This window comes from Stenella coeruleoalba, assembly GCF_951394435.1.
Source record: "Stenella coeruleoalba genome assembly, chromosome: 2".
Taxonomy (NCBI): domain Eukaryota; kingdom Metazoa; phylum Chordata; class Mammalia; order Artiodactyla; family Delphinidae; genus Stenella; species Stenella coeruleoalba.
Genome location: NC_137147.1, coordinates 27,032,764 through 27,045,234, shown reverse-complemented (window position 1 = coordinate 27,045,234; position 12,471 = coordinate 27,032,764). Strand labels below are relative to the sequence as shown.

Below are 12,471 nucleotides of genomic sequence, written 5' to 3'. Positions count from 1 at the left end.
TAAATCACTTAAAACAACTTTCCTTTGTTTATTCAGTTTACATTCTTCAAAAGCCATTTACATTTCCTGTACCCCGCCTCTTCTTCATGCCTTCAGGTACTGCTGTAAAAAGACTGATCTCGGTACAAACACTCTTATCTTTCTGTAAAGATCAATCCTCCAGTCTTAAATAGTTCTTGTGGTTTTTCAAAGGTGCTCTTCATTTGAAGAACCATTTTGTGCTGCCCCCAGAGTCTCTCACAATAATTGAGATTAAAAGGGCTTGGTCTCCCTTCCCCTAATTCTATGCACACTTCCACCTCCCTACCACCCAAATAAATGCCTATTTTTATTCTCTACAATACTTCCTGTCAGCAAAACTGCTAGTCTCTTGCAGTTTTTTCTTCCATCTTGCTCTCTCTGAAATTATTTTAACTAAAAGCTACTTTTGATTATTGTGTTTCTCAAAGACAGCACAACTGTTCAAGTCTCAAACAGCACTGAATCTATGCCCTAGCTATATACATAGCTGTCAGTCGGGGAATAAAAGCCATAGGAATTTTTTTAAAAATCACTTTTCTTAACCTTGAACATTAACATAAATGAATTCCAGCTTTTAAAAATTATAAATATTATCTGGTTTCAGACGTCTCAAGAGCACTAATGGCATATGCTTGGGGTTTACCACACCAACATTTCTATGGGACAGTTGGTCCAGTCATTTGGCTGACAGCACAGCCAGAATTATTATTCAAGGCTGTTAACATAACTTTTTATATCAAGCTGGTTATCACATGACTGCTGAGAAAACCACAGCCTCCCGGGCAAAGCACAGCCTGTTGGCCTGACTAGGTCACAGAAACCTCCCAGAACAGCAAGCTACTGCCTCTACTGGCTGTTACAGCAGGACATACCTCTTCGTAATTTTTCGCCTCCACTCCATGCTTCATGTCTAGGATCACGAGTTGGTCAGGTATCCGCCCTGTTCCTGAGAAAGAAATCAAAGGATTCATTGTGCCGAATGTTTAAAATTCCGGGAAATCACCCACCCACCCTCCCTCTCCCTAAGCCCTACCCTCTCAATAGAGGGAAACAGCGGCAACTCCTCCCCCTACTCAGCTGCAGAAAATTCCTGGCTCTGGCTAAAAATCACAAGCATTCCAGACAAAGCCTCTATCTGTGTGGGGTGCCAGAAAGTGACAAGAACATGCTGCTGGCAAACATCTCTGAGGGAGCAGGACACAAGATACTGCAGCTGGTACTACAGAGGAACAGAACAGGGGAAGAGAAAACACACAGGCTCACTGGATTAGGAAATGAAAGTCACAACAGCAGACAATTGAGTGGCATATAGACCAATAGGTAGAGGGCACCAACTTAGGCTGAAAAGGAACATTTCCACATCTGAAAAGGCTGACCTGTGAAATTCTGAGAGAAGGATTACTCGGTATACGCTAAGCTTGAATTTACTTAATACAAATATGAGTACTGAAAAGTACACAGGATTTGTCTACTATTCCACTTATTTCAAACATTTTGGTCAATGTAAGGCCATTTCAATAGGTAAATAAAGTGTTATGGGACTATTCCCACAAAGCCTTTAGAAGAGCCCAAGAAGAAACTTAACAGTAAGAGTAAAATTCTCAGGGATACTTCTTACAAACAGAAAAGTCTATTTGGGATAGTAGGACCAACAGAGCAATGTTCATATTAGAAAATATAATCTGATTCAGCTTGATCAAAAGGAATTCTACTCAGGCTTCCCTGGTGGCGCAGTGGTTGAGAGTCCACTGCCCCGGTATGGGAAGATCCCACATGCCGAGGAGCGGCTGGGCCTGTGAGCCATGGCCGCTAAGCCTGCGCATCCGGAGACCGTGCTCCGCAATGGGAGAGGCCACAACAGTGAGAGGCCTGCGTACCGCAAAAAAAAAAAAAAAAAAAAAAGGAATTAATTCTATTCTTACATCATCAAGTAGGAGAAAGGGAAAGATTCAAAAGAGGCCCAGAAAACTGCTCAGTCTCAATCTCCTGGAATTCACCTGATTACTTGTATAATTAAAAACTGCCTGCATGAAATTAGGAGTTTTGGGAAATATTGCCAGTTAAGCATCGTGGTTCCTGAGACCATAAGCCATAGAGAATGGTACTGTACCCTGAGAAACACTGGAGATTTTCTGAAACGTCAATTCAAAAACTACTCATTAAGAACTCACAAGGCGCTAGAACAGAGATTGCAATCTCTGCCTTCAAATAATTCTATGGGCATCTAAGACATAAATATGCATACCAGCTACAGTAAAAATGCAAAGCATATAAAACTTTAAAGAAAAAACAAAAATGGTTCAGACAATCCCAACTATGGAGCAAAGGTTAGAAGAGGGAAGAGATTAGTTGTGGACAGACTTCACTTGAGAGGTAGCACCTGACGGCAGACAAAGTATCTGGACAGAAGGGAACACATGAACAAAGACAGCTATTGAAAGGATTGTGGCATGTTTAAAAGACAGTAAAGAAGTTCTTTTGGATAGACTAGAAAGATCAATTTGAAAGCTTATAAGACTGAATAGGTAGGATCAAGAAACTAAGCCAAGGACTTCCCTGGTGGCGCAGTGGTTAAGAATCCGCCTGCCAATGCAGGGGACACCGGTTCGAGCCCTGGTCCGGGAAGTTCCCACATGCCGCAGAGCAACTAAGCCCGTGCGCCCCGACTACTGAAGCCCGCGTACCTAGAGCCCGTGCTCTGCAGCAAAGAGAAGCCCCCGCAATGAGAAGTCTGCACATGCAATAAAGGGTAGCCCCCGCCTGCTGCAACTAGAGAAAGCCCGCATGCAGCAATGGAAACCCAACGCAGCCAAAAATAAATAAATACATTTATTTAAAAAAGAAAAAAAAGAAAAAGAAAGAAACCAAGCCAAGTCACAGATACCTTCTGAGCATTAAACCAATTAGGTTTCCAAAAAAGAAAGCAAAACAAAAAGTGACACCCAGTAAGGTATCTTCTCCCAAATCTAATGTGCAATCCTGATCACAGCACTGCCCGTAAGAGATTCAATGCAAATATTTGCTTCTCCTTCCTCACTTAAAAAGTTGTGAAATCCAAGCAGCTCACAGCTCCGCCTGGTCGGAATGATCAAGATATTCTCTTCCTAACAGACTCTTCTCGCTATCTCTGTTTGCCACAGCACAGCTTTAGCATTATTCAAACACGAATGAAACCACAAAACCACAGACCATCTGAGTCCAGACCATACAATTTCTTGCACAGAACAGCCAGCCCATCCCCTTAATTGACATCATGGCCATAAAGGGTCTCCTTCGTAAAAACACCCTTTGAAATTTCTCTCTGCCTGACAAATAGACAGTCTTTTAAAGGTGCTCCAAAGACTATAAGGTATCAGGTCTCCACATCAGAATAAACAGCTGAATAAACACAAATGAAACTAGAAATTGAGCGCTGGCTATAACGTGTGTGTGTACACATACATTTACACATATATACACACACATTTTTGTACTAGTTCCTAGGCATTTACATGCATGGCATCAGCATATCAGAAATTCAGAACAAAGGATAATCTCTGCCTTCAAAGAGTTCAAAATTGGGAATGTAAGATATATACACGAGACACTTAAACAACACAAGGCTGTGTGTGTGAGATATATATATATTCAAATACTTAAATAAACAATCCAATCAGTAAGTGATGCACTATTCAGAGGAAGCCACACTGACCTCCTTGCTGTTTCTGAAACATGCTCAACATCTTAAGGTGTTTGCTTTCTCTCCAAAGCCCTCTACCATCTGACGTCTTTTTTTTTTTATAAATAAATAAATGTATGGCTGCATTGGGTCTTCGTTGCTGCACGCGGGCTTTTCTCTAGTTGCGGCAAGTGGGGGCTACTCTTTGTTGTGGTGCGCAAGGCTTCTCTTATTGCGGAGCATGGGCTCTAGGCGCACAGGCTTCAGAAGTTGTGGCTCGCGGGCTCTAGAGCACAGGTTCAGTAGTTGTGGCGCGCAGGCTTAGTTGCTCCGCGGCATGTGGGAGCTTCTTGGACCAGGGCTCGAACCTGTGTCTCCCGCATTGGCAGATGGATTCTCAACCACTGCGCCACCAGGGAAGCCCCCATTTGACTTATATTTGTCTATTGTCTGCTTGCTCCAATGAAAATGTAAGCTCCACTGAGAACAGAGACTTCCGTTTTATTCACTGCTATATCCCCAACACCTAGAACAGTGATGGATAAATCAATCAATTGACTGGGATATCAAGCAGACTAGAACGGCTGAGGGATGCATTCTAAAAGAACTAAAGGTAGGGACTTCCCTTTGGTCCAGTGGGTAAGACTCCACACTCCCAATGCAGGGGGCCCGGGTTCGATCCCTGGTAGGGGAACTAGGTCCCACATGCATGCCGCACCTAAGAGTCCACATGCTGCAACTAAGAAGTCTGCATGCCACAACTAAACACGCCCCAACAAAGATCCCACGTGGGGCAACTAAGACTTGGCACAGCCGAAACAAACAAATAAATAAATATTAAAAAAGAGAAACAAAAAACCCCCAAAACTAAAGGTAAACCTATGTTCATATGGGAAGAGAGCATTCCAACAAATGAATAAATGTGACATGTTTAGAAGGCAGAGCAAACCAGAATGACTGGGGCCTGATGGGCAGAGGAAGATAAGGTTGGATGGAGCAAGAGTATAAAGACTATTAAAAGCCATGATGCCTAAAATCCCTTCTAGCTTGAAAATTTCATGATTCTGTGTTTCATTCTATAGAACAGGAATATTACTGCCACTACAAAGAAGGGAAAGCTTTTGAAAAAGGACTGACATAATGAAAGATGTGTTTTAGGAGATAAATCTGGTGGCAGTATTTGGATATATTAAAAGCAGGGATATCAGTTAGAAGGCTAATGACAAGATCCATGATTTGAAAGATTAGAGTTCAGATCTGTGTGGTGGCAGATACAGGAGGTATTTTGAAAGAAGTATCAGCATAACTTGATGACAGACTGGAAAAGACAAAAGTATGTAATTTCAAATATGTGCGCCCAAGTAACTGGAAGGATGGTGTTAATACTGATGAGTGAGGGGAACTAATTTGAAAGAGTAGGTCATGAATACAGTCTTAGATGTCTGAGTTTTGAGGTAAGAATAGCACAACCATGTGGAAATGTCTAGAATACTGTTGAGACATCCTGGAACTGGCAGGGGTGGGAGCAGGGAGAAGGGTATCAGTCATGAAATCACTATTACAGTCTTTTAATTTTCTATTCTTAATCTATTATTCCATTTACTTCAGGCAAACTCCCTTAGCTTTTAGGCTAAACTGACCCACTTTAGATCAGGGGTCAATTTCTGGTTAACTGTTAAAAGCAGCTGGTTCTTTTGCTATTCCTGGGAATATGTTGGAGGTGTTGGCAAAGGTGCTTGCTTTTCTTCTAGGATCGTATGTTCTGAACATTCTATAAATGTAAAATTGCCAGGAGTCCTTTTGCTACCATACGGAGAAAGCCTGAGAATAAAGTCAAATGGAAGCAAAAAGAGGAAGCACTAAAAACAATGTAAGGTTCCAATGATACCGTTAAAACCCCAAGATACAGCCCTGCCTGAAGTCAGTACCACACTGTAGACCTCCCTGTTCAGAGAGTCACATAGTCTTTCTCTTCTTCCTCTTTAAGCCAGTTTGAGTTATATTTTTGTGTCCTGCAGCCCCAAAGGGTCCCAAGTAATATAACAGGTATAAATGCATACAGCTTTTAGAGTCTGGTGTCCTTGAAGCTGAAGAATAGGGAGTGAAAAAGTCCCCAACCACTGAGCACAGAAGCCATCAGGTAATCAATCAGCCTAAAAGTTACTAAGGACTCTTGGCCTTGAGATGCACAGAAGAAGCCACAGCAAGTTATCAGGACTAGGAAATAGCAAGTGCCCTGGAGATCGAAACTGCTTCTGACGATACATTATTTGTCAGACAGACCCTACTTCTAATCCCAAAGAAAACATGTCACTAGCATATAAATGCACTATTTTCTAGCATCTATACCAAATTCAACTCTATCATTCAAGACAAGTATATCACAGGATTCAAGAAATGCCTTCTCCTGCACATGAAGAACTCTACCAATTCGCCAACTTTCACTTATATGTGTGTGCACTCCAGCAAATGTAGTTTTCATTTCCTCTTCTTGCCCAGACCAAGAGAGAAAGTTCATGCTCTAACTTGCTTAGAAGATGATGCTTAATTCAGGGAAAATACTCTGATTTACTTACCCTTGCTCTCAAAACACACTTCGAACATGTCATAATCTTCAGTGGTAAAGGCAAATTTCCCCTTGGATGCATCCTCCTTGGAGTACAGAATATGGCCAGCAGAATCTGTAATCTAAAAGTAAAAAGTACGTAAGAACAGGCAGCAAATAATACTTGGGAAGAGAACTTATAGAAATTGGAGAAATGGAAAGAAACACTGTCTATAAAAGACAGTCTAGGGCTTCCCTGGTGGCGCAATGGTTAAGAATCCGCCTGGCAATGCAGGGGACACAGGTTCGAGCCCTGGTCTGGGAAGATCCCACATGCCGCAGAGCAACTAAGCTCGTGCGCCACAACTACTGAGCCTGCGCTCTAGAGCCCGCGAGCCATACTACTGAAGCCCACGTGCCACAACTACTGAAGTCCGCGCGCCTAGAGCTCATGCTCTGCAACAAGAGAAACCACGACAATGAGAAGCCCACGCATCACAAAGAAGAGTAGCCCCCGCTTGCCGCAACTAGAGAAAGCCCGTGCACAGCAAAGAAGACCCAATGCAGCCAAATAAATAACATAAATAAATTTATCAAAAAAAAAAGACAGTCTGTTATGATCACTATGGTCCAACCATTCCCAAAGACAGGAATTGGATTTAGAAGGTGAAACCCAAATACAGCAAATTTCACACAGTTGATAATAGTTGATATAAAGTGGGTTTATTAGCAAAAGTTCACTTTATAGAATGTAGATCAGTATCATTTCCTAGAAAGGGAAAATGGAAGTGGATAATTACTGAAAGAATATACAAAAAGGAGAAAGATACATAAGAACACATTTCCTGTTTAAAACAAATCTTGACACACGGTTGGGGGGAGGGGTGGAGAGTGGAAATGGAGCACCTGACACAAGGAGTGAAGGAAAAGAAGGCATGCCCGGAGGAAAAATCTGGCAGAGCTATTCCTGCAGATTTTATGTGGATTATGTTAATGGCTACAAGGGGTGGGGGAAGGCAGGGGGATAAACAAGAAGTTACTCCTAAAAAAGACATCTTTGGCTTCCACAAATGATAATTCCTGTCTTCCAGGTTGTTGCCTCTAGTTTTCCAAACTTAAACCGCTCCATTCCTACAGAATGAATGGCCTGTAAGCACAGACGAAGCGGCATATATTGGTAAGTGAACGGTCGCATATAAAGCAAGGGCTTGACACAGTAATATGACAGACCGGGTCTCAGGCTTCTTTTCTAGAGCACATGGTTGTCTTGGCAGAAGGCACATTTCATGACCTAAGACAGGAAGCTACTTGAAATGTAGAACACAAAAATAGTGGATTAATTATATTAAACTGGACGTTCTAATGCTGTTTGTAAAACAAGATTCAATTATAGATGAGATTTTAAATATAAAAATTGAATAGTATACATATAAACCTATATATTTAAAGCACTTTAATAACACTAGTTATTTCTGAGCAGTGAGATTTCTTTATAATTTTTTTTTCTACAAAGGCATGTATCACTTATGGTCAGAAATAAAGTTATTTCAGTTTTGTGAAGAAAAACATAACGAAAGAATAGTTACCACTGATAGACAAACTTGAAATGATGGGTTAATAAAAAAGGTTTTATGGCACATCTAAATTCCCTAAGAGTAACAGCAGTAATATTAAACAAGTATCTTCTGCCATGAATGATGCTGATCATTCATTAATTTGTCAAACATTTAAGATGCCTGGATCTGCACTGGTCACTGGAGAAATAGGATGTGGAAGATGGTTCCCATCTTCGAAGGGCTTAAGAGTATAAATAGGAGAAGAATAAGAAATGAGACAACTTCGCTGCAGTGTGGAGAGTGCGTCTGTGCCATGGGATTATGGAGGGTCACAGAGTGTATCGTGGAGGAGGTGACACAGGAGCTGAGTCATGAAGGATGAGTTGCAATCAAGGGAAGAATAGGAGTAAAGACATTCAGGGTAAAAGAGACAGCAAGTATGAAGGCTTAGGTCCAGAAAAACAAAACAGAACAAAAACATGGTATCATCGTAACACTAATAGCTAATATTTATTAAACACTTACTAAATGCTGAGCACTGTGCCAAGGCCTTTATATGCATTTTTTACTTGATCTTCACTATAACCCTACAGGTAAGAAGTATTTTTTCTCCCATGTTCCACAGGAGGAAACTGAGGCACAGAGAGGTTAAGTGGCTGGAGAGATACTAGCCAGATCATGTAGAACTACAACATCATGCTAAGGAGTTTATTGTGCACAAAGTGGAAAAGGCAATGAAGAATTTGAAACCAGAGTGATGCGATTCAACTTGCAGTTTAGAAAGATAAATCTGGTAACACTGTGAAGACAGACTCAAGAGGGACAATACTAGAGATAAGAAGATGTGTTAGGACACTAACCCAGTACTCCAGGTTAGAGATGATGAAGGCTTTGTGCATGGAGAGAAGGGGCCACATCTGAGGAATTTTAAAAATGGAGAAAAAAAATAAATTAAAATAAATAAATAAATAAATAAAATAAAAACGGAGAGCCCAGGGACTTCCCTGGTGGTCCAGTGGGTAAGACTCTGCGCCCCTAATGCAGGGGGCCCGGGTTTGATCCCTGGTCGGGGAACTAGATCCCGTATGCATACCGCAACGAAGATCCCGCATGCCTCAACTAAGACCTGGCGCAAGCTAAATAACTAAATAAATACTTAAAAACAAACAAACAAAAAAACCGGAGAGCCCACAGGACAAGACCAAAAAGTGAATGCCCACAAAGACCAAGCAAGCAGCATACACTGAGTCTAACGGGCCAGCACAAGCCCACGGGGTGTGGTGAACAATGTGGCAGACAGGAGACAGGCCGGTCTCAAGGGAGAAACCAATTACTACCATGGCATGCCAGCTTTTCAGACAATCTAATTCTCCAAAAGAACCTAAACATTTTAACTGTTATTTGAAATCTCCTAGTTTTTAAATCCTCACAACCAATCCCAACATTTGAAAAACTATCTCAAGGCCAAACAAAAAATGTCTATAGGGGCTTCCCTGGTGGCGCAGTGGTTGAGAGTCCGCCTGCTAATGCAGGGGACACGGGTTCGTGCCCCAGTCTGGGAGGATCCCACATGCCGCAGAGCCGCTGGGCCCGTGAGCCATGGCCGCTGAGCCTGCGCGTCCGGAGCCTGTGCTCTGCAACGGGAGAGGCCACAGCAGTGAGAGGCCTGCGTACTGCAAAAAAAAAATGTCTATAGAAACAACTTCTGGGCCACCGATATCTGACCTCTGCATAGGACGGGAAGAAAGCTGGCTAAAATCACACAAAAGAACTGTTGGGCACCACTGAGGTGAGAGCTGAGATCAGGGACCATGGATTTCTAGTGGCCGCACCTAGCAGCCAGGATGCAGGAGCAAAGAAAAGTATTATATGATTTAGGTCTGGGGTCTACAACTGAGTGGTTTGGAAGGATACGGGGATTACGGAATTATGTTATAAACTTTACCTACATAGTCTTTAATCCTCACAACAATCCCAGAGAGGCCAGTCTTATTATCCCCATTTTACTGAGGCAGAAACTTAGTAACTTGTTCATTATCACAGAGCTAATAAATTGTGTAGGTAGATTTGAAGACAGGGTCTAAAACCTATGCTCTTTCCACATTCCATGTTATAGCCCCACAGCAGGAATGGCTGAAGGAAGTGGAATGCACAGAAGCCAAGAAAGACTAACAGAATCTGATGGATTCTTTGGGTTGGTGCAAGTCAGAGAGTCTGAGAGTCCCCTTGAGTGGGACTTGGCACTGTTCAGTCTGCATTCTCCACCTTAGAGGGATTAGCAGGCAGCCACAAGGTAGAGGCCTTGAAGTCAGCAATAAATAAACAACCTGCATGGGAATATTTAGCCCTGAAAATTCCTAAAGGCCTCTTGTTCATGTGATACTTTTCCTGAATTATCAACTAAAAGAAAAAGCCAAACAAAGGACAATTCAACTTAATCAGACTTACAAGACTTGGCATAAATTTGCCCAACCAGGTTATTTCCTAGAAGAATAGCTTATGATCTCTTTGCATTCTCCTAAGATTTTTTTTTAATACCTGTGCCCTAGAATACTTTTATTTATTTTTTTATTTTAAATTTATTTATTTATTTTTATATTTTTTTATTTTTTGGCTGTGTTGGGTCTTCGTTTCTGTGTGAGGGCTTTCTCTAGTTGTGGCAAGCGGGGGCCACTCTTCATCACGGTGCGCGGGCCTCTCACTATGGTGGCCTCTCTTGTTGCGGAGCACAGGCTCCAGACGCGCAGGCTCAGTGGTTGTGGCTCATGGGCCTAGTTGCTCCGCGGCATGTGGGATCTTCCCAGACCAGGGCTCGAACCTGTGTCCCCTGCATTGGCAGGCAGATTCTCAACCACTGAGCCACCAGGGAAGCCCCTCTCCTAAGATTTTAAAAGGGTTCTTCAAAAAAATTATTTAAGGACAGGAGCCTCTTTAGATGACAAAGGATCCTAGGTACAGGTCAGAAAACTCTTATTAAGCAGTGGCAAAAATCCTTCATTGAGTACTTTGCAAAATGAATTAAGAAGTCTGCCATGTTTTTCTGAAAGACTCGAATACAATCCACACTTCCAACTGGTTCTCGGAAGGAGTAAAAATTGTTTAAATTGTCTTCTTCTACACTGTACTGAGGAACTATAGTCATGGTAGAACCACTTGCATTGCTGGTTCTTTCTATGACATCTGAAAATGTATTAAAGACGCAAATATTTTACAAGAGGCTGAAGGCAAAACACCCATCACCGCCTATACCATTTATCAGCATGAAATTTACCTCCTGGAAATAGTGTGTGATAATGATCACATTTCCATCAGTGTCTCCACATTTCTATACTCCCTATGACCTTCAGATGACACAACTATATAAGGGTATCTATCCAGATATCTGGAAATCCAGACAGGCAACTTGACAATTTAACCTTCATGTTAGGCTCTTATAGACAGTTGGGGATTCTAACAGATCCCAGAATTTTTCTGAAAATCAGTAGGTTTCCCACGTAGTTCATAACTTTGCAGTTATTAAGCAGCCAAGCCACTGACTTTAAAAAAGAAAGAAAAGGGCTTCCCTGGTGGCGCAGTGGTTGAGAGTCCGCCTGCCGATGCAGGGGACACGGATTCTTGCTTCGCAACAGGAGAGGCCACAACAGTGAGAGGCCCGCGTACCGCAAAAAAAAAAAAAAAAAAAACTGGGCAAATCTCAGTGACTAGCCAGAGCCGGCAAAGTCTAATAGGCCAAAATAATGGTTTTAAATTTCTTTAATTAAAATGTTCTGATTACAGATCACTTTAAAAGATCATCTGGTTTCTCAAAAATTAAAGAGATTTTATTTTTTCTTCTTAAATTCTACTAGAGAACCACCTTGGTAATATGATAACTGCCACTTTCACCTACTATAACAGCAAACCCTTAAAGGATTCCCCCTTAACAATAAAAACATAAAACTTACTGTAAAGTTCTTAACCAAAGGTAATATCAAGGCATAAAATTTGCCCATATGACATCAAGGAATGGGAAGTAATAAAGATTTCTTTCTAGATAACACCTTCTGAAGAAAAGCAAACGAAAGTTCACAACTTACAAAGTAGGGAAGAAAGGGTTAATTGTATGTATATGCACAGTAGCTGATGTCAAGAATATGTGAATACTCACATCAAAACCATCAAATAAGTGAGAATACAGGTCCACTGGGAAAACAAGACTTATTTAGAATTGGATTTTCTTGGACGATTCTAGGCAGTGGCCAGAGAAAACAGGTTCTTGAGCAGTTCTTCTGCTCCTGAAGCCTGCCCCCCTTCCTTGACCACACATTCAAGGTAATACCCTGCCTACTTCAAAAGGATCTTTAAGTAGCTTAGGCCCAAACACTAGGCAAATAAAGCAATTAGGAATTAAGGAATACAGTTCACCTGGAGGAAGAAACTAATAGGCACTATCAAGAACCTGAACTAAGCAAATGGTATGTGCATAATAAATTTGGCTCTCAGTTTTCTGGAAGCCGAGACTAAGAGAGAAACAAGTTGGGTTACACATCATTTGTTTCCTGATGAAAGCTCACAAATTTATCTTCAGAGATAATTTTCCTGGAACTAAACAAGAACAGTTTATCAGGAAGGTTCTTGTGAAAGGACTGTGACCAATATTAGACTCTCCACTTTCAACCACAGCCTTGCTAAAGATAGAAATACAATTCACA

At 41.6% G+C, this 12,471-nt stretch overlaps 1 protein-coding gene across 1 annotated transcript in view; it reads right to left on the bottom strand.

The window, feature by feature from the left end:
- The window catches only part of TMED10 (transmembrane p24 trafficking protein 10), a 45,648-nt gene that overhangs the window by 19,771 nt on the left and 13,406 nt on the right, over nt 1–12,471 (bottom strand). Inside the window, exons 2-3 of the mRNA XM_079914656.1 lie at nt 6,256–6,367; nt 894–967 (exon numbers count right to left, since the gene is read on the bottom strand). Coding sequence (XP_079770782.1) covers nt 894–967; nt 6,256–6,367 — 186 coding nt within the window. The remainder of the gene's footprint in view (nt 1–893; nt 968–6,255; nt 6,368–12,471) is intronic.